The following is a 21339-nucleotide window of genomic DNA, read 5'->3' on the forward strand; positions in this document are numbered from 1 at the left end:
CGCAGGATCTAGCGCCAGCCCTGCCATGCACTGCACTTGAGAGTGGGTGGCATCACATGGTCCTTCAGCCTGCCTTCTGGGGCTCGGCATGGAGGGAGACGGACACACACACACATGCATGGGCCTCTGTGTGATTAGGACCACTGCTGCTGCCTCTGCTGAACACGTCTCTCTCTTCTTTTTTTGTGGATTAACTCCACTGAATCTCAAAGTCAGCGATGCCCACACACCTCCGTGGAGCATAGACCCGTTTTCCAGCCTGCAGAGCCTCCCACGCTCTAGACTGTGAGTGTGTCGAGCTTGAGTGAACCAATCAGAGCCGGGTAACACCTCCTACCCACCCACCCCCTCGTCTTTATCTCCCATCTCTATCACACGACATACTGTACTTTCTCTGGTACAATGCCTTCAAAATAACTGATGGTCGAGGTCCTCAACGCTTCCAGGTAAAATACCTGAGATTTGCTCTGCGTGGTAAATTTCTCCTGGAGATAATAATCCAAAGATAAGGTGGACCTGAGGTGATAAATCAGTCAAAGTGAAACCACCTCCTCTGCCCCCACATCCTGCCTGCAGGGTGTCACCAGCAGAGATGAGCTCTCAAGGCTTTGTACTTTGCTGTGCATCCAAAGCAATGTAACTCACATGAAAGAGAACATGTGTCATCTTGAAAATACACACATGATTGAAAGACCTGCAGCCCAGACAGAGCACGTGTCTCACCCAGGCAACCGGTACAAAGATCTCTCTTGTAGTACGACAAGGTGTGTGCTGGTGAAACTCGTGACCAGAGGCCCTGCAGGATTTGTGCATTTAGCAGCTGAGTTTTCCTTGACTACACGTCCCTGCTACTATTCAAAAACGGGGAAATAGACCCACATTAAAACTAACCAGGCATATTAGCACACAAATATAAAAACAAGCAAGGGAACATGCTGGCTATGATGGCACATCAAATTGTGGCAATGCCAGGGGCGGCAGCTTGTGTGTCTGTGCAGTGTGGTGTGCTAGTGGCTCCAACCTGCCAGGAGACAGGAGGTGTACACCACGCAGGCCTCCTCATCAAGAATTGTAATGCTGTCGTTCTCTCTCTTGCTTCCTGTCTCACTTCACATTAAATGATTCATTGTGAGCAGGATTGGCCGCGCCTGTGGTCTCTGCTGGTGGTGGTGGTGGAGGCCGACATGTACTTAAGCACATGTCGGCTGGTGAACATGCAGATGAAGAAGTGCAGTTTTCACAGGGTGGAGGCTGCAAGTTTGTGGTGAATCATTTCTTCTTCTGCTCGCAAAGGCAGTAAATACGTACAGGAAACAGTTGATTTGACCTGAAAACACAATAAGGAAGGAAGGAGTACCCAGCGCTGCACTGCCACACCCATCATTGATACCCAAGCAGTTGCTGTAAATATTTGCATGGGGGAACAAGGTGTACTTCCTCTTACAGGAATAATACTGAAGTGAAAGGCAGGCTTGTGAGAAGAGGCTCTCTAACTGAGAAATTGAGAGCACACTGCAAGATTGTCAAGCCTGAAGTTAAAGAAAGATATTTAACTTTATAGAACATCCTCCTCTAATCGTTAATTTGAATTCACAAGCAATAAAACACAGATGCTCAGCTCAGTGCAGTCAGGGATATTGTTTGTAGTTATTTACTTGACCGGCGGCAGTGAAGATTATGGGAATGCACACACCCACCTCCCCCCAGGATCTTTCTGAGCAGTCCACCATTAGGCAGGCCAACAGGATGTCATCTCAATTCTTAATATGTTCAGAGGAACTCTAGGAAGAAGAACAGGATCCCTCTGTGCAAACACAACCCGTACAAACAATCTGTCAGTTCGCTGTTTTGTAGAAAATGTGAGGAGTAGAGTCTGAAAGCATGTTTTGTCTTTTTCAAAAGAGTTCACTTTATAGTGTTCTATATAGAAAACCCTATATAGTAAACTAGGGGTGAGTGGAGATTTTGGTCGCATCCATAATATCAACACTCTCAATTCTCTCCTAAAGATGGTGAATAAACCTATTGGCCAATGACTCTCACCCTCCTCTACTAGTAGCGTTTGTTTTAGCATCTATCATTGTCCTGTCATGTGTTTGTCCCTGTTTAGCGTGGTACCTGTAGCTGTCACATAAACCAAAAGGGAAAAGAGCACAAATCAAATTTTTGAGCTGCTTATTTTATGAATTTATTTCCAAATGTAAACTTCACTATTTCATGCATACAAGTTATGACAACATACATTATTCAACAATCTGTTATTTTTCATATTTGCATAGGACATGGTCACAATATATTGTCTAACATGTAAAAAATAATGCCATAAAAAGGTACAGCAGAGCAGCTAAGACCAGCACATTAGAAGTGTGTAGAATCCGAGGAACTGTACAACTGTAATACTTGAATGCATGATTTTGGTTTGCTGAGAGAAAAAATCTAAAACAAAAAAAAATGACACCTGAAGGTTAGAGTGAGGTCACAAGTGGATGTACTGGCCATAGCTGAGTCGAGAGTTATTTACAGATTCGATTTTTATCGGCGCTGAGAGGGAGAGCAGCACCATGGAGTCACTACAACAGGCAACTGATGGTGATGGGCAGAGGAGGAACACACAGAGGTATCAAGAGAGCAACACTACACTAAGGAGGTACGTTGAAGACAAACAGGTTCGGAACCAACAGGCCCTTTGTAATCAAAGGGAGGTCATTGACAGCACTGTGTGCTGCAGAACTTAGAACAAGACAAATCCTTTAAGGGCAAAATATCCAACGTTCGAGTAAAAGACTTTTGTCATCCTGTTTTTGAAGAGTAAATTCTGTACAGTGTCAGCTGTGGCAGTCGAGCGAGAGCACTCGATCGGTGAAGGGTACAGACGGATGTGCTCTGCTAATCTGCCACGCTGCACGTTCCTACTCACTCAGTCTCTAGTTAATACTCTTTCAGTCGTTGAGTATTCGTTTGCTCTTGTATTTAAATGAGTTTTGTTCATTCAAGTTAAAAAAAGTTGAGGTGCAGAAAAAGGTCCATATGAAGCACAACATCCATTGATCAACACTTACAGCATGTAAAGTTGAACCCAGGGGTCCATGTCGGGTTGGGTTCAAAGTTACTGCAACATTCATCTTTCCCTTCAAAGCCTTTGGTAACAGTTTTTAACTGTGGAGCCGCCGTCGAGCTGCGAGAACTCAAAGACTCCTTCGCACCGGTCGAGAACCACTCTTTTCTTTCATGGCTGCCGATTAAACATTGTCCCACCTTAAACAGCCTCAGGCCTTTGACCATGAGGGAAGACATGCTCTGTCTGAACTTTTTAAAAATATTGCATGTTGTGTTCATTTGAATTGGCTTAAGCCTGCACAAAGAGCCCGCAGAGAGGAAAGGAGAGATTAAACCCGGGAAATGTTGACAATGAGAAACGTACCTTGTGCACAACTCACAATGGGTAAAACCTCACAGTCAAGACGAACTTCTATATCAAAACCTACCAAGATGCATCAGGTCAATGTAAGCAGCACATTTATAGCAAATGCAAAATTGCCAATCCTTTGGAATGGGTGGGCGTTAACTATCATTAAGATTGTTTATGTCAAAAAATACCTGTAATAAGCCATTATACATTGCTTGAGTATTGTACAGCAAAAAAAAAAAGAAAACAAATTAAATAACAAGAATCAAATAAAAACAAATCTACACAGTCAAAAAAAACTGTTGACATTAAGCAGAAAAAGAAATATTTAACTTAGAACAATTGCATATCAAATATGCAGAGTTGCTTCATTAAATCCTGTACATAGCGTAAAAAAAAAAAGTCACACTTTATAAAACTGTACACCTTTGTTAAATGTCTGATAGCTAGTTTCTTGTTTTTTATCCCTAACATTTGTATGATCTTTATGAAGTTACCATTATGGTTTTGGCACACAATTGCATCACTCATGCTTTTGTATTGTGATCAGTCAACAAGATTTCAGCTGAGACAGTCCCAACAGTGAATATATTCATGTCATTAATATCAACTTCTTAAATAATATTAAATGTTAGTTCTTTACATACTCGTCAACAATCAATTCTCTTTTAATGTATTTTATTTTTACATTTAGAAGAAAACGGCGTTAACATTTTGTAGAAACCTCACATTTCCACTTTGTCAGCGTTTAAAATTGTTTTTGACAGATGTTGAAATCTGTAGTCTTACTGGGATTACAATTACAATCATAAAGATGGATTAAAACAAATGCTGAAATTGAGTTTCATACCAATACAGTTGACATCATCCCAGTCACAGTAAATATTCAGACCGAGACATAGTTGTGGAGCTCAGTAGGGAAGGGATGGTGTAAATATTTCTGTTAAAAAAAAATATTAAAAAACCATAGTTATACTTTTTCCAAGGAAGATTTCTTATTGAATCTACAAGGATGTGCAGGACCCTGACAACATGGGATGATTATATAAAATGTAGCCCAGTGTTTTTTGTTGTTGTTTGTTTTTTTGTTTACAAAAGAAGTCTCTCTTTCCTTTCTTATTCAAGTAGGGACAAATAAAACCACCAGTCAATTGTGCTGCTCATCAAGCAAATATAAGCTACATGATGGATGCTTTGAAAAGATATGAAGGTACATATTTCGAGAGGTATGATTTTTGAAAAACATACAAGCTTAAAACTTCTTACATGAGACAAAAAATTATAATAATAATAATACACAATCGTGACTACATTGCTAACTCACAATGCTGTGGTCTCTCTATTCTTATGGAAAACCTAAAAAAGAATCTAAGTAATCAAGGAAAAAGTCACCACAGCGGAAATCAACGTACATAGAGGTCAGGAAGTTTCCGTTTCTCATTGTGACCCCAATCACTCCCCCCAACGACCCTCTCAGTTTCCAACATGGAGGAACTTTGGATAACAGGCTCCCTGGAACGACCTGCATCCTGACATCAACAGAGTAGTAAGTGTATCTGGTTAAAGGGGTGAACCCCAGTTAAATGGGGTTTAAGTTGTGTTTCTGTATTCAAAAAAATATCCTGCCGTTACAGCCCGACAAAACAGTCCACCTTAATGCTGTGATAAAGTTAGAGGAATCGCTGAAATGACCTGAAGACAATGGAAAATCATCACAAAAGAAAATCATCAAAAAAGGAACATACTACTCTATAAACCTTTCTGCAGAGAGGTTATGAATTATTTGACAACATATGCGAGTACAGTAAAAACGGACATGTACAAAACTGTGTTCAATGGCCTTTTGTGTTGTGTTATTCAAGTAGATTTGGTACAGTGAGAATAAAAGCAATGAGACACCCTGCCTGTGGAGGCCTGTATGTCACTGGTGCAGTATGGATGGATGGATGGATTGGTGGATGGATGGATGGATGTCTACACTGTCGCAGTCAGTTTATTTTCTCATGGTATGAGCTTCGGGCTGCATACTGTACAGAACGTCCACCGGCGCTAATGGTCAAAGGTCTTTAAAGGAGCAGTTCATCATCGTTGCCCGGTGCTTAAAGAGACATATAGCAGGACTGTTGAATGTTATGCAGACATATCAGGCAGGAGCTGGGCCCGTAAAGCGGCGTTCCTGTGATTCCAGTGTGGTCGGACACTGACCAGCAGTGAGCACTGGGAACCCCAGGAACACTGCGGAAGGCCGGCGGAGACATTTCTGTGCAGCCAAGGATGTTACGACAAAATCTGCAAACTGTCCCGGTCTGCTCTGCGGATGTCGACCCTGAGGTAAATGTGCGGAGTATGGATTAAGAAGTGATTCATGAAACCTGCTTAAGGGTGAGCCACTCAGACGTTTGTTTGTTTGTTATTTTTTTTCGCAAAGACAATGTTATACTACAAATCAAGTCAAAAATTGACAGTAATAAAACAAAAGCCATGGGTAGACACCACCAAAAGCTGCTCAACAGCAATTAGAAGGAAGTGTTTGTTAAAATCCGAGGTCATTTTTGTTTTGTTTTCAGAAATGGTGAAAAGTAAAAACCCTCTCGGTGCTTCCCTCACAGGAAGCGACTGATTAGTGGCATTCAAAGTGTCATCCTGCCGCCTGGAACCTTGTTTAACATCTCACAGAGTTTTCTTTCTCTAACATGTGGTGTGTTTGAGTAAACTACTGCATTCGGTCAAAATAAGGGTTGGTTTTTCCTTCTGGAGGATGTGACAGAGCGGATTCTTTACGACTCTAAAGAGAGATGGCCGCTATGGCGAGTGAGGGACAAGGCCTGCCATTCATTAGCTTACACCTGCCACACCGCCTCAAGAAAGACCCTCCACGCTTTCAGGGTTAAGTTGTTAACATGCACACAGCGGACCACAGGGGTGAGGGGCTGAGATGGGAAGATGAAGCGAACGACCATAGTGCTGAAGCATTAAAAGAAAATGTAGGCATAACACAGACTGGCTGGGCTGCAGCCGTTTTGATAGTGGTGCCTGTTTGCATGGAAGGTTTACTGTGCCTTTTGCCCGACTTATTGAGGCATGTCCGTCTAGAAAACACAAGTGAGCTTTCTCACGGACACATCTGAGCTTCACAGGCAGGACAACGTGAGACTGGCGAACGCTGCACTTTGCTGATATGTTCATTTTGGTTCAGATGTTTTTTCAACAGTTTAAAAGCCCCCTTGTTGCTAAAGAGAGAAGTTTGAAAGCAGCTGTTTGACGGCTTCGGTTTAACTGTTGGGAATTTGTCGCATCGTTTTCTTGGCATCGTGAAATGTGACTCCTCAGGAGCACCGGAGGATTTCTACCTGTGCTTAGGATGGAGTTGGGTACATCCTACCCACACTGTCGGCATTGTTTCGGTAGCCCCGTTGTTCATATTCTTCTCTTTCTACTCTTATCTCACAGGTCGGATCAAACCACTAATTACAGCCATTTTTCCACTCACATCTCCTACAGTTGGAGGAGGAAGGGAGTCGCAGGAGGAGGAGATGGGGTTGTCTGCAACTGGGTGTCTCCTCCTCAGTGCTGCTCAGCTCATGATAAACCTCTCCTCTATTTTCAGGACCTGCCCTCTCTTGTCTGGCTACTGCAGATAGCTGCTTTGTTTCTTCTAAGCTCCACTGTGTTGCAGCCAGGCCCGGCTCGGCCCAACTACTCCGGCCTACATTTGACCTCCTACTTAGGCGCACTTATGCAATTTGGCAGGCGTGCAGCCTCTCCGCTCCCTGACAGGACAGGTAGAGCCAGATGAGTGAAGGAGGGACTCCCTGAATAATGGCATGATCACACTCCTCCTGCGGGTTGTGAATAGCTTCTTGTGGGATGCAGCTCTTTTCTTCGGGGAGGCCGCAAAAAAGTCAGAGCCAGGAGGAGGGAAGCGAGCAGGCTGTCTGGTTCTACCTGTGATACTGCCAACCACCAGCCCCAAGCCTCGATGAAGGGCGGCTCACAAGACCGAGTAGAAAGCTTTCTTTCACTCTTGTCTTTGGTACTTTTTCCTATGTGCTTGAGAGAGGGATAAATATTGTTTCAACCACAATCACTCTGTGACCATTTTGTGTGAAATACTGGCTGATGATACAGCACTTTTGCTTGAAAAAGACGTATATGAACAGCTGCTTTGAAACTTAACTGTGTCTATTTAAAGGTTTCTTCAACTGAGTGCATGTATAAAAATTGTTCACTCACTCTAATCCCAGTCCTCCCACTCTGCAGATTTACACAGTACACGCTGGTACAGTGCACACTAAAAACATGTTTAACCCAGTGTCACGGCAACTGACTGTGGACAGATGTGTTTACTGAGGTGAGGGTATGGAGATATTGATTTCTTGATACACGGCATTTACATCACATATGAATCCCCAGAACACACGTGAGTCCAGAGCATGAGCTTTGTGTATGATTGACCGTATGACCATAGGGCTAGTTTCCTTGGATGTGAAAACAGATAAAAAGTAAAAAAGTAAAATAAAACCATAGAGTGCAAATTGTGTTGAGTGTAAGGCTGCAATATATGTACTGTAGGATTCTCTTTACTGTGTTCATTCTTTCAAGCTAACAAGGCCATCCCTGAGCAGGGCGTAAAATCCAACCCCTGTTGAATTTCAGAGTAAAGTGATGAGTATATTGTGCAGTCAATGTGAGTACTGTTCAGTACTGTGGTATTCCAGAAAAAGTAACTGTCTTCGATCCTGAGGTGTGTGTAAACCCCTTCTCCTCACCGGTTTAAAAAACAAAACAAATCAAACATGATAAGACTTGTCAGGGCGTCTGTGTTTTTGTTTAGCCGACTGCGAACGTATATTGGACAACTAGCCGTCATTAGAAGCTAAAAAAATACAGACATATGGTACAGAATGTAAATATTGCCATCTGGGAAAGGCTTTACCTTCTTTTAGGATCACACAAGTAATTGCACTACAATAAGCAGTTATGTACAGTATGGTACACCACAGCAAGCGCAGGAATAGCAAAGGAGGGGGGGGGGGGTTGCTGACAACTGTGCAACACAAGTGTTATGATGAAAACACAGGCCTCGCAGGTTAGAGGCGGAAAGTGCGACTGGTTTTCAGTTTAAGGCGAGTTGGCTGGGCTGAGGGTGGGGCTGAGGGTGGGGCTGGAGGCATCTGAGCGGCTGTAGTCGCTGAGGGAGCTGGGGCGCATGCTGCTGCTGCCGCCGCTGCCGCCATGGGGCCTCTTCAGCATGCCGGGTTGGAACTCTGAGTGGCGCCGGGCGTGCTTCATCAGGTGGTCGCTGCGCATGAAGCGCTTGTCACAGAGTGGGCACCCAAACTTTTTCTCCCCCGTGTGGGTGCGGTAATGACGGGCCAGCTCGTCGGAGCGAGCAAACTTCTTACTGCAGTCTGGCCAGGTACAAGGGAAAGGTCGTTCTCCTGAAAAACAAGAAAAGGAAGAGAGAGGTTGTATAAATAACTGAAGAAAGACAAGACTACAGCAGCATGACTTTAACCACCAGTGTTTCTGAATGTTTTTATCTCCATAATTATAATTTTACAAGTAGAAAAATTGCAATTGAAGGCAAAAATAGGAAACAATTTAAAAGTAATTTAAGATCACAAAGCAGCAAATTGCAATACAGACGAGAAAGCGTAAAAAAAACAAACAAAAATGATTACAACAGCCGGTAAGATCTACTAGATTAAAAGTAATAAGTAAAAAGAAACCGTACTACAGATCATACACACTTAATATTAGGGCCATCTCTGAACATGTTTTCAGGCCAAGATGAATTGTTTTTTTCACGTTAGTATTATTGGACAAATGGGGAGCAGTAATGTAAATTATTGACATTTGCGTTATAAGGTCAAAATCTGCTAAATCCAGTGTGCATGCTTCAGATTTAGTACAAAGGGAATTCCTTTTCTGCTCTAAGCCTTTTCAGAAGTCCTGAAAGTGTCAGTTAGCGTAACCTGGAAAAATACAAACTCATGTCTATTCACACGTCTGCACTGTGATAACAACTCTGCTACCCCAGTTAGTGACTCATTGTGAGGTGTTTACAGGTTGACAAGCCGTGAACGCTGACATGCACAGCAAACACACGACAGGTCCGGCTCAACAAGACTGTGCTGTTTTCTCTACAGAGTCAACTCTGAGTCATCCGGGAATTATGATCCCAAGGCTACTGTTGTCACTAATAGGTCAGTAAGGGGAGGGATGTCAAAAACCACAAAAGACCTCTTCAGAATATATTTTTTTAACGTGAGACAAAAAGTCTGTGGGGACTCGGGGGACTTTGTGGGTAAATCACTTAGAAATAGCGCTGTAGGAGCAGACACAGTTTAATTATCTATGCTCCAGATGCTAATCACGCTCACAATGGCTGCCCTGCCCATTTCCCAACATGCAACTATATGTGACTCGGCACATGGGAAATTACACCCTTCCCCCCTCCATCAGGCAATAAAAGTGGGCTTTGACACAAATATACTCAAAGCCAGATGGCACCATATATCTTGTGGTTTCCCTCCATTCTGATTTGGAAACAGAGAGCATGGAGCCTCAATGCAGCGCAGTGCGTTCACCCGCCATTATGTGTAATACTGTGTTCCGTTTAGTTACATTTCACTGAGTTTCTGCCTGACAATAATCCAGCATGCTAATTTTACTTTGCAATGCTACACAGCAAAGAGCAGGACATATTCTTTTAATGTCATGGTTCTTTCTGGAGAATAAAAATAATCAATCATCATGTGTAAGTATATGCCAAGGATTTGAAAGAAAAGGCATAGATGACGGGATGTGTTAATGTTTATTGGTGTCATGACAATAAGAGCAGGTCTTCCAAATGCTTTCTTTGTTCTGTGGTTTCCCCGAGGGCCACAATGGAAACAGTGCTGTTCAGCATCAAACACTCATATGCTACCTGATGCCAGTGAGTCTCAAAAACAAGAACTCGGTTCACTATAGTCTCGATCCCTCCCCCCATACTGCACGGTTACAAAGCATGCAGGCAGACAGAGCAGGTCTAGACAACCAAGTCTGTGTTCCTGCCTCTGACGCCTCACCTCAGCTCCAGACAAACACCGTTGGCCCTTCCCACTATAGATCCTGAAGCCTATGTAAACTCTGTAACTGACATATATACATTTGCATATGCACATCGCAAACCACCCTTTTTCTTGGTATCAGAACCCTTAACATGCCTTTTTCCTTACGATACATGAATTATTCCCCGGGAAATCAGTATAATGGCAATAATAAAAAAACCTGATCCTGCAACGATAAAAACATTCCTAGATATGCCCCTTTATCTAAATCTGTACCATAGTTTAATGGGCTCTTCCCTGGTGCATACTTTCAACACCTTCCACAACGTTATTCATTTAATCCGTTCTATCCGTGCTTAAGATACAAACCAACCAACAAAAACCGATAGGGGTGAAAACATGACCTCCTAATCCGTTGGCGTTACCAATTCTCAGAGACTCAGGATTATCTGATTTCAGACCTTAGAATCAAGAGGAGCAGCCCATGCTGCCACATGGCCCGCAAAATGAGTTATTGGCTTTAAAAGAAGTGCTGAGCTACGTAGGCAGCTTAAGGCTCAATAACCAGTGTAAAGGATCCAACAACATTAATATTTAACCAGACACCAGAGAGCTGGGCTGAAATATCCCGTCTAACTGCTCTGATACAGTAATGCAGTCATAGTGGAAGCATCAGGTATCCAACAGCTACTCACGGAGACGCATCGAATTATGTGCAACGTGACTTCTTTGAAAATACAAAATGAACCAACACAGTGACCATTTTCTCCTGATGCTAAACTTCTTTTGGCATTTGGGTCGACAATATGCATTGAAATCCGGCTGCTCTAATGTTTCGCCTTGGAAGTTTCTCTTGCGTGAAGAGAACACACATGCTTTTCCCCGATTGGTTGTTGCGCTTGTTCCATAACCATAAGGATCCATACGGTTTGGGGGGGTTATGGAACAAAGACTTCGATCCTGACTGGAAATGATGATAGCAGCTATTTCCCTGTTGTAGTAGGAGGATGTCACTCTGCAAGATATTTCAATTAACTGCAGCTATCACTCAGCATCTCTGTTAAAAGACTAATGCTGCTAGCTACTCCCCTTACAAGTCTGTTCTTCCCAACTAGTCCCAGCATTGTCACAGCAGGACACTGTGGCCGCCATGACGCCAGGCCCCATCGAGGCCAGGCACCCATTTCTGGCAGAGTGCCATTTCCAGGGTGGGGTTTGTCTTGTCTCAGAATGTGTCGGTTGCAGAGGGCAAGGAAAGGGGGGTTGCACGGGGCGTAATGAGGGAAGCTTTTCCCTAACGAACACAGTGACCCAGTTACCCGTAAAGGGAGTTACATCATGCATGCAAACTGTACCACTGCAAGGCATTAGTGTCCCCCCTCCAAGGCGATGTGATTATGTCACAGGTACTCTTGTCATATAACTGTTCTCTCGGAGGCCATTGTGTCAGTAAATAAACAACACATCTCCTGCTCATCTCCCTTCACCCCCCTCTCATTCATATCTTAGAAGTTCGGCTCCTCGGTTTCTGCAGAAACGGCCGAGAGAAACGGAATCCGTCTCCCCGGTGTAAGAGATGCGGTCTGTGAAGGCGAGATCAAATCTCTTTTTGACGTGAGCAGCGGCAGCGGCACAGGAACTCTACTCAGTCACCTGCTCCGACAGCGGCTACCAGCATCTCAAACCAGAGGAGATAACATTCCTGGTGTGTCCTGGGCCAAACTCCCACAGCTTAAACTCCACGTGTGCGTGCCATGAGAACTTGAGTAAATAGCTCCTAAAGGGTGAGAGATGGGAACAAACTCCAGCTCCTGTGGATACATGTGAGATCACCTTGGAGTTAACTTTGTTCTGCCTGTGAGAAACAGAGCAGGAAATATCTTTTACAGAGCTCATGACAACAACCCGTTGCACACACACACTTGCACTAACACATGCATACGACCTGCACAGACTTTTACAAGCCTAGACAAAGGGAAAGTAAGACTGGAGTCAGACAGTAGATCACCGCTCATTAGATTTGGAGCTACCTCACCTCACTGCTGGCTTAGCTGCACAGCCAGCTTGGCAACATGAAATGAGAGGGACACCACTAACTCCAGTGGCAGGGCTCCGCAGAATCCTGTAATTTGGATGCATGTTTACAACATGCTATGACCTGTAACCAACCAGGAGCCAGCCACTCTGCAAGGAGACAAGCATTCATGTGATTTTGGGTAATACTAAAATGACTGGCGAGTCCCTCATCAGCATAAACCACTGAAGCAGACGAGGTAACCCAACCGTGCCCGGCCTCTCCCACCACACTCACCATCACATGCCAAGATGGTATAAACACAAACATGTGTGTGCAGAACAATAAATATACTTTAAGGTTTTTGCAGCGGCCCATTTCTTTGTTCATGCAGCAGAAACTACACAGGCCTTGCTTCACAAAAATAACAACAAAGGATTAGAACGTTCTGCGGTCTGTGGAGAAGAAAAAAAGCTTGATTTGAAACACATCTGAGATCAGAACAACTGTTTACGTGGCTGTTTGTCTATGAAAAATTAACTCAGTGGGAGAGGAGTCAAATTTTCAAGAAAATCTGCCCCGGCAAACTGTTTGGCTCTTTTCAGAGTTTGCTGCTAAAGATAAAGAATTAGACCTCCCTGCAGGAACAGAGAACCCTTGGGTGGGTCAGGTGCTCGTGATGAGGTCCGGCTCCAAAGTGGGAGAAAGCTCAGACAACAGCGAGCATTTGATCTCTTATCATCTTTTGTCTTTATTGAGGGGGACATTGCTGGCCGTTGAATAGCCCGGCTCCCCTCGTGGGCCTATAGCTGTCAGGTTGTGAACAATAGTGGCAGCCCCGCAGCCAGCAGGAGAGGCACTCCTGTAATGCATTTCAATCAGACAGGCTGGGCGTACTAACCGTAACTCACTCCCCTTGGTCTGCACTGCACAGGGCTTATTGACATTCACCGGGAGACATGCAGCGGGGGTCGAGTGTGACTGTCTGTGATTCCTGCACATACATTACTTCATCCCCTCAACTCTTTAAGAGAACTGCAGGGATAACTTGCATTGACTACCTCATCACATTTGCTTCAATTAGTTAGAGTGGGCACTCTCTTTCAGCCTCGAGTGAATAGTAAAACAACCTGCAGCCTTGATGTGTTGCAGGCAGTCGCCTCATTTTTTAAGCCCTAGTGAACTTAGGACATGCAGGCAGCTGCAGCTACTGTATTAATGGGTGTCTGCAGTTGGTCTACATAAGCAGGTGGGAGCAGGGATGCCCCATCACCCACTCTCACGGGACAATGCCAGCTCACTCCATTGATGGAGCCTGACATTATATCTCCTATGAGATAGACATCCTCACCGCCCGGTGCCAGACAAAGAGCCATAGCCTTGCTAGATCCTGGGAGGCCTCATCACACACAGGATAAGAGCAGATACAGGCTGGGGATAGTGCCAGCTGTCCCAGTGTTATACCTGATACTCTGACGGTGAGTGGGAGAGAAATATTTTCAAGAGGGAGATGATTATGCCGTCCTTCCCCCAAGACTGAACAAAATACTCCTCGTTCTGTGCAGAGGGCCTCACCCCAGTGTATCGTGGGCTGCCACAGTCTGATTTATCACTCTGAGAAAGGGGACACACCTTACATGCTGTAGGGAACATAAACGGCTCAGCTAGAGAAAAACACTCCCTCTGACATCAGCTCCACAGCTAAATTCAGCCATTGCCCCCTTATTCGAGCTATGCTGAACAGAACACAGTAGACCTGGTCCGAGTCCAACTTTCAGATGGGACCCTTTGAGCGCAGACCTGACAGGCGGGTTCTCTGGTGCAGAGGTCACAGCCCTTCAATGTTAATCAGATTAGCTGCAGATGCATGCAGCTGAATATATGACCTACATCAATGCAGGGTATTGACAGTGACTATCCTAGTATCTAACCCCACCCCACCCCCACCCCGCCACACTGTACATTCTCGTCTCTTTACTGCAGAACCTTCCCTCGCACGCAAAATCGGTCTGGCCATTTTTGAACAGCAGGGGTGAAAAATGCACAGTGTTCCACAGGTCTGTATCCCTCTCTTCCTGCCGCTGGTAATCAACACCACACCACGAGCCTTGGCCGGGTCTTGGCCTGGGAACACAACACGCTTCAGCACCTATTTTGCTGTGCAGGCTGGAGAAGCGTGGGAGGGGCTGGAGGGGGGACAGACAGAGTAGCTTTTATAGTAGTACTCCAGAGCTACCTAAAGAATACATGAGCCCTGTGGGCCATTGGACGCAGCAAAGCCAGGGAACTGCCTGACAGGGGCCTTTCAGTATTATGAGTGTCCACCATGCATGCTTAATCATGGCTAAATTAGGTTTATATCCTGACATAGCGAGGAACTGTCCTACAGTCATCTTTACATGTCCATATGTAACACGGGACAGTGCGTTCACCAGAGCACGTCACACTGTGGTGGGTTGTTTCATGGACCAGAGGATTAGCACAGACAAGATGGTGGTTCCACTGGTTGTATTTGCATCCCAAGGATCAAGTAGATTTAACTAATACCTTGTTTCCACTGGACGTACTGTGGGCCGCCGCCAACCACATTTCATCCTGTCTTATCTTACATCGAGACAAAACACTCAAATGTATTCTTCTTTAAATGTATAACAGCCATGCTGCAGACTCAGTGGCCCAGTGGGGCTTTGAGCTGAACTGACACCAGCTAACATGCTCACATTAGCTAACATGCTCCTGATGAGCATGTGCCATGTTAAGCATATACTGCTTTAGCATGCTAACATTCGCTAATTACGCCAAACCCAGTGTGCAGCTAAACTTAATAGGAATGTGATCCCTCTGCAGGTATTTGGTCATAAATTGGACACTGCACATAAAACGGCAAATGTCAACCTGCTGGTGGAACAAGAGGAAAATTCAAATGATCATCAAAAAGTAATTAGGATTCATGATCGAATACCAAACCTAACTGCAATGCATTTCATAGTTAAGATATTTCAGTCTGGACCTAAGTGTTGCACGACACACCACTAGCTTTCCCTAAAACAGACATTTAACTTGTAGCATCACCAGAATAGAGGTCAATGGAAAGTGCTGGGCATCTCCTGACTAAGGAGTCATCCTTTTTTGTTTCATTTTAGGAGAAATATTACTCAACTGGGAGGGATGGTGGAAATCCTGCCATGTGGCAGGTAGAGAGACTAACCTCTTGTGCCCCAATGTATTTTTTGCATATTAGTGCACCAAGGTCAGGCTCGGGAAAGAGCAGGAAAACCCCATCTCCACCCTGCTACCTCATCATTGCCACCAGCCACACACGAACACTGCACTCAGTGTAGCCATGCAGCCAAATATAAAACCACTGGCGGAGATGCAGTTTATATAAAATGAGAGACTCCTGCTTCTCTTTTTCCATTCCAAATTTGGGATAATTTAACGGTTTAAAATAGTGTCATTAACCGCAGTTATTTGACCGAAAGTAGAAAGTATGCATGAACAACTGGAGCTACATGAGTGTGAAACTGTGCTGCCAGGTGGTGCCACTTAGTTTTTAGGACAGACATTAAAATGCTATACAGCAATCTCTCGGTATTAGAGGTACCCCCAGCATAACACAAAAGATGTCTAGACAAAACATCAAACGAACTGTAAAATATGTCATTAGGCTCTTTGTCGTTGAGAAATATTGACCCTGTTCCTCCCGGTGATTCAAATAGTTTTCGAATAGGTTTTGTACACTGACAAGATGGCCTTTTGTGAGGCCCAGCTGTGGGGGGCACAGAGGAGCCGGGCTGTTCTTTCTGAAGAAGACATGACTTGTAATGAGCTTGTCAGGGGCCATCTCTCCTTTGGACGTGGCCGTCTGCATGACATGACTAAAGCAGGGTAATGAGCCTTCACAGAAAACACTGTGTACCCCATGACCGCAAGACACCTCTTGGGATAGTGGGACCTCATTGTTAAGGGTCTGCTCCACAGTTGAAGAGAGAGAATAAGATTGAATAAAAAGAAACCAACTAGCGCGAGAGACTCCATGTAAAAGAATCAGAGGCAGTTGTTGCCTTCTGGCCCTCATTTGCTCCATTTGACTGTAAAGCAGAGTTTATCTGTGAATCAGCATTACACAACTGCAATTTCCATACTTCAGGATAAGTGTATGTGCTCGAGGGGAAAAAAGTCCCACCTCCCACACCGGAAGATCAGACAGAAGCTGTCTGGTAACCATAGACCCCTAAACTGCTACACCCATGTCTGCTACATCCTACCGGCCATCTTACTCTGGGCTGAAGGACACAAAATGTGGTTGAAACCTAAAATTAGACATTTAACCGGGAACCTTTTAACACCTTTTCAGAGATAATTTTACCAGTTTCTCGAGAAAATTCTCGGATCTGACAGGATTGTAAATTATCCTGAATACGATACAAGACAAGAGTTTTCCAAAGGTTACATAAAAAAAAAACTTTGAGCTCCATAAACAAACTTGTATTCATGTTCATCGCACTGGATTGGCATCAGAAACACTGAAACATCAAAAACTTTGTTTAACTATATATAAACCCTGAATCTATATGTATAGCAGTGGTTATCTGTCATTTAGACTTACCCTCGACAATGCTTCAGTAGTTTGAAGGAAACTATGAAATACATTGCAATTAGAATATACTGATACTATATTAACTAAGTATATAACTAGCAAGTGTTAGTTAAGTTTAGATTTTTGCTTCCTGACAATAAAAGTCAAGAGTAAACAGCCGATATTGTCCAACAAAAACATCATAACATGAACTAAAGTGTGGTTTTTGCATGGATATAAATGAAAATGATAAAGTTCATTCTGAGTTTGTAATGAGATCAATTATTTTATGTGCTGTAGAAAATGTGTGCATCAGAAATAAAATGCTGCTCGGGTTTTAGCTCCAAGGATTTGAAAAGATGGGATAATGAGTCTTTGGGCGTTAGAGAAGTCAAGTAAGGACACCTTGTTCCCAGCTCTTTGTTTAGTGTCTATGACAGTGCCCCCCCCCCCCCCTCAATTAGATAGTGGTGTTTGGCTGGGGATGGGATCCATTCTCTCTTGACTCTGCTAGTAGGGACTGAAGGGAAGTGCACCGCCAGGGTCTGGCTCTGTGAAAGCACTGCAAGGTTGGCTGAGACAGCCTGGCTGAACCCAGATGACCCACATTCTGAGGCTATCCAATCAAATAAGCAGCAAGAGTCATTATTATGGGAATTTATGGGGCACAAACCAATCGTGAAGCCAGACGCCGGGCATATCGACACAGAGAGGCAGGCGAAAGGAAACACTTAGCAGGCAAAGAGACAAGGGATTGGGCAAATTCAGGGCAATAAAAACTGCACTTAAAACACATGGCTGGGGCTGAAGGGAAGCACACTGCACTGGAGGCTGGCACACTGAGAGAGGCGCTGCTGCAAGTCTGGCTCAGATGAACTGAGATGACTCACATTTTGTGACTATCCAATCAAATAACAAGAAACAGGACGCAAGCCAATCACAAAAAGCCAGACACAGGAGTGTGTCCTGAAAGAAAGGAAAAGGCTTAATAAGCAAAGAGACAGGGGAAGGAAGGATGGACAGTTATAGACCTGCACTAACACAAACTATTATTAGTATCATGTACTCCCACTTTATGTATAGACATAAGTCAAATCAGGGCTTCATTTTTCTTAGACTCGCACCAGAGCTGGCAGCACCAGGCTGCAGCTGATGGATAAAAACACAAAAAAATACACAACAGCACGACAGGATTAACCACACACATCAGAGAGAAGACACCTCCTAACAGGCCGGACGTATGCTGGCAGTTATATAGTTTCCCCTTTATTGCCTAGGCATGTGGCATCCATATGAACGTCTTCTAGAGGATAATACATCTGGAGATATAAACAGATGCAAACCAGTCACAAAGCCAGGAGAGGGGAGTGCCCCCTCCCAGTTAGACAGGCACAAAGAAAAAAGGGCTTGATAAGTAAAAAGACAATAATTTACCTTTATATATAGAGTCTCAGACAAGAGGAAAAAAGAGGTCATAGTCGATAATGTTTTGGTTTTTTTCTATCACATAAAATCTCATAAAGACTCAAATGTATGTCAAGTTCAAATAAGGTTTCCTGCGATCAATGTGTGTGTGTGGGAAGAAGCAGAGGAGGGAAGGGAGTGAGAGCTGCAGTCATGTAACAGGGAGGCAGAGGCTCCTCAGTCGAGGCTCAGCTAGCTGAGTCTGTTGCTGGCCAGATCAGCTGGCAGTCTGTCTGCTTGGGGGTGTGGCACATCACAACAAAGGGCTCTGGGCAGGCGGAGGACTGCGCGGCGCTTATCAAACCCCCCAATTTGAGCCGATCTACATCTCGTTTCCCTCCAATCTCTCTCTGTCTGTGGCTCTCTGTCCTGGGGAATGCAAAGCGCAAATATGGAGGTGTGGTCCTTCAGGAAGGTCAAAGCCAACCGAGCCTTCACTGCCGATCTGGAGCGCGATTCACAGCCTCTCGCCCCATCTCTCTCGTTTCTCTCTGCAGTGTGACGCACTGGATTGATCTTGAAAACTTTTTTTTTTTTTTTATGCATCCGCATATTCGTGCACACTTGTTTATTTATTCTGTGACGTGCGTAATGCGTGTTGTTGAATGTTATTTATTTGGTCATGATGTCATTAAACTAACCAAAGTTTACTTTGTGCACGAATATACGTCAATGTAAAAGTGATCGTGTAAGATAAACGGGATGTTTGTGCGTTTTGGCTTTGTATTTTCGGTTTATACGCACCGTCCAATGAGGGCGGTGTGGGGGGGAGTAACGCCGTGACAAGGCTCGGAGACTTGAGTGGGAGTGGCACTGTTTTCGACTCGCTCCCTCCCCGAAATCAAAATGACATTACCCAAAGTTCACACAACTTAAAGGCAATAATACAAATGATTAAACTATGAGCCAAATCTGCCCCAATCCGTCCGTCTATTTCCATCCCAGGGTTGGATCCGTGCGTATTTACGCATGTGACACACACACCCACCCTCCTCTGCACACACATATCTCTCTGGGTATATAACAGAACCCAGTTTCTTTATTCAAATCTCGATTTTCGTAGTTTTAATCATCTCATCCGCTCTCGTGTATATTGAAGGGGGGGGAACCACAACAAGTATAATGTTCACAGCAAGAAACATTCGCATCCGGTGAGACTGACCTGTGTGTGTCCTTAGATGAGCTTTGAGGTGGGAGGATTTGCCATAAACTTTTTCACAACCTGAATAGGAGCATTTGTGCTTTTTCTGGGGGGACTCCTGCTCTGCTCGACCTCTCGATCTCTTGCCTCTTTGTTTGAGCGAAGGATCGGAGATGGTGGTAGGTGTGGCAGAGTTTCCATCATCGGCACCACCACCATCATCATCATCATCCTCATCTAGCAGCTTCGGCATGCTCTCATCCTTTATTTTTGCCTGCTCGGCAACATTGCCGGGAGTCTGCTGCTGGTTAAAATCCGCCAGGATCCGCGCCACCACGAACAGAGAGGAGTTGTCTCTCACCAGGGGCTCCTTCATCTCCTCCCCGCTCCTGGAGGAGGAGGACGGGCTCTCTGGTTTCATCTCCCTATTCCCTTTAGGAGCGTGAACGATTGCACGGCTGGACATGGAAACAAGGCACTCTGCAGCAAAGTGATCCATCGTGTCTTTGAAACAGCCCCCTCTGCTTCTGAATGACATTCAAAATAACACTAACAACAACAGTAATATAAAAAAGAAAATGATGGCGCGTTGGGGAAAGTACTTGCTCCGTGTTTCCCTTTGTGTGGTGGAGAAGAGGAGGTGGTTCTCGTCAGAGGAGAAGTGACTTTAGGATCTCACCCCGGCTTTCCAATATCATCAACATCCTGTGAGAGAGACGCCTCGGACAAAAATGCAGACAAGCCCCTCGGATGGAGAAAAAACCAGAAGAGAGCCAGAGTCTTTGTTTAGTGCAACGACACTGGAAACAGGAACTCTACAAACTTGGATGTGTTAACTCCCATCGCGGCTTCAAACACTCCGGCATAGTGAGTGTGTGTGTATGTGTGTGTGTGTCTCCTGAGCGCCTGCTCCTGCTGGTTGTATCCGCGCTGGGGGCGTGTCGACCGGCAGCGCTTCGGCAGCATCATCAGAGTGGCCGCGCATTCATTGGGCACCGCGTGTCCTCAGATGCACCGAGCAGGACGAGTTTGCTTGAAAGTTTCCCCACAGGTTGCTCACGGGCGAGACGGTTACATGCACTGCAGAGACATTTCAGGAACAAAATGTGCAATACAATGACAATATTTTTCTGCTGTCTCCTTGCAGCGGGCGGGATGGATCATTCTGCAGGATCCTAGTCCGCGTGCATGCACACTGACACGTGGTGTAACATTTGCAAAAACATGCACACGATGCAGGGGTCATTTTTAATGCCATTCTACTGATCCATCCATGGGGAAATAGTGTCGGATGAAATGAAATGATATGTCTTTTTATTTTTTTACACAGAAGCAGCAAATCCTTACAAGTGTATTAGCTATATGACCCCCAAAAGAGCACATAGATCCACTAATCTACAACGGTCCCCTAATGAAACAACATTTAAATTCACTAGAATCAGATGATTGATTTTTTTTGGCAATGTACTAGGTTGCACATGCTCATCAATATAATCATATAAAAAATCAGTGAAAATGCAGAATTTGGTCATGTTAATGGTGGGGTCCTTTCCAAAATCACGTTTTCCAAATTGTCTTATCTCTCCAAAAGTCCAAAATAAAAGCTTTGCAATGATACACAACTAATGAAAGCATCAAATACTTATATTGGAACAAAAATAAATCAGACCACAACAA

At 44.5% G+C, this 21339-nt stretch overlaps 1 protein-coding gene across 1 annotated transcript; it reads right to left on the bottom strand.

The window, feature by feature from the left end:
* Positions 1–4067: 4067 nt before the first annotated feature.
* klf13 (Kruppel like factor 13) lies at positions 4068–20565 on the bottom strand. Its single transcript, XM_062389796.1, has 2 exons — positions 19684–20565; positions 4068–8847 (listed from the first exon to the last, which is right to left on the bottom strand). The coding sequence occupies exons 1-2, from the start codon at positions 20198–20200 to the stop codon at positions 8528–8530; spliced, it is 837 nt and encodes a 278-aa protein (XP_062245780.1). The 5' UTR covers positions 20201–20565; the 3' UTR covers positions 4068–8527.
* Between the last annotated feature and the right edge of the window lie 774 nt (positions 20566–21339).

The sequence above is a fragment of the Platichthys flesus genome, chromosome 6 (assembly GCF_949316205.1).
Source record: "Platichthys flesus chromosome 6, fPlaFle2.1, whole genome shotgun sequence".
NCBI classification, from domain to species: domain Eukaryota; kingdom Metazoa; phylum Chordata; class Actinopteri; order Pleuronectiformes; family Pleuronectidae; genus Platichthys; species Platichthys flesus.

Coding starts and splice junctions, on each gene's coding strand:
- klf13 (XM_062389796.1), bottom strand. CDS start 20,200: ATGTCATTCAGAAGCAGAGGGGGCTGTTTCAAAGACACGATGGATCAC. Junction 8,848..19,683: donor TCATCTAAGGACACACACAG/GTCAGTCTCACC, acceptor CTTGTTTTTCAG/GAGAACGACCTTTCCCTTGT.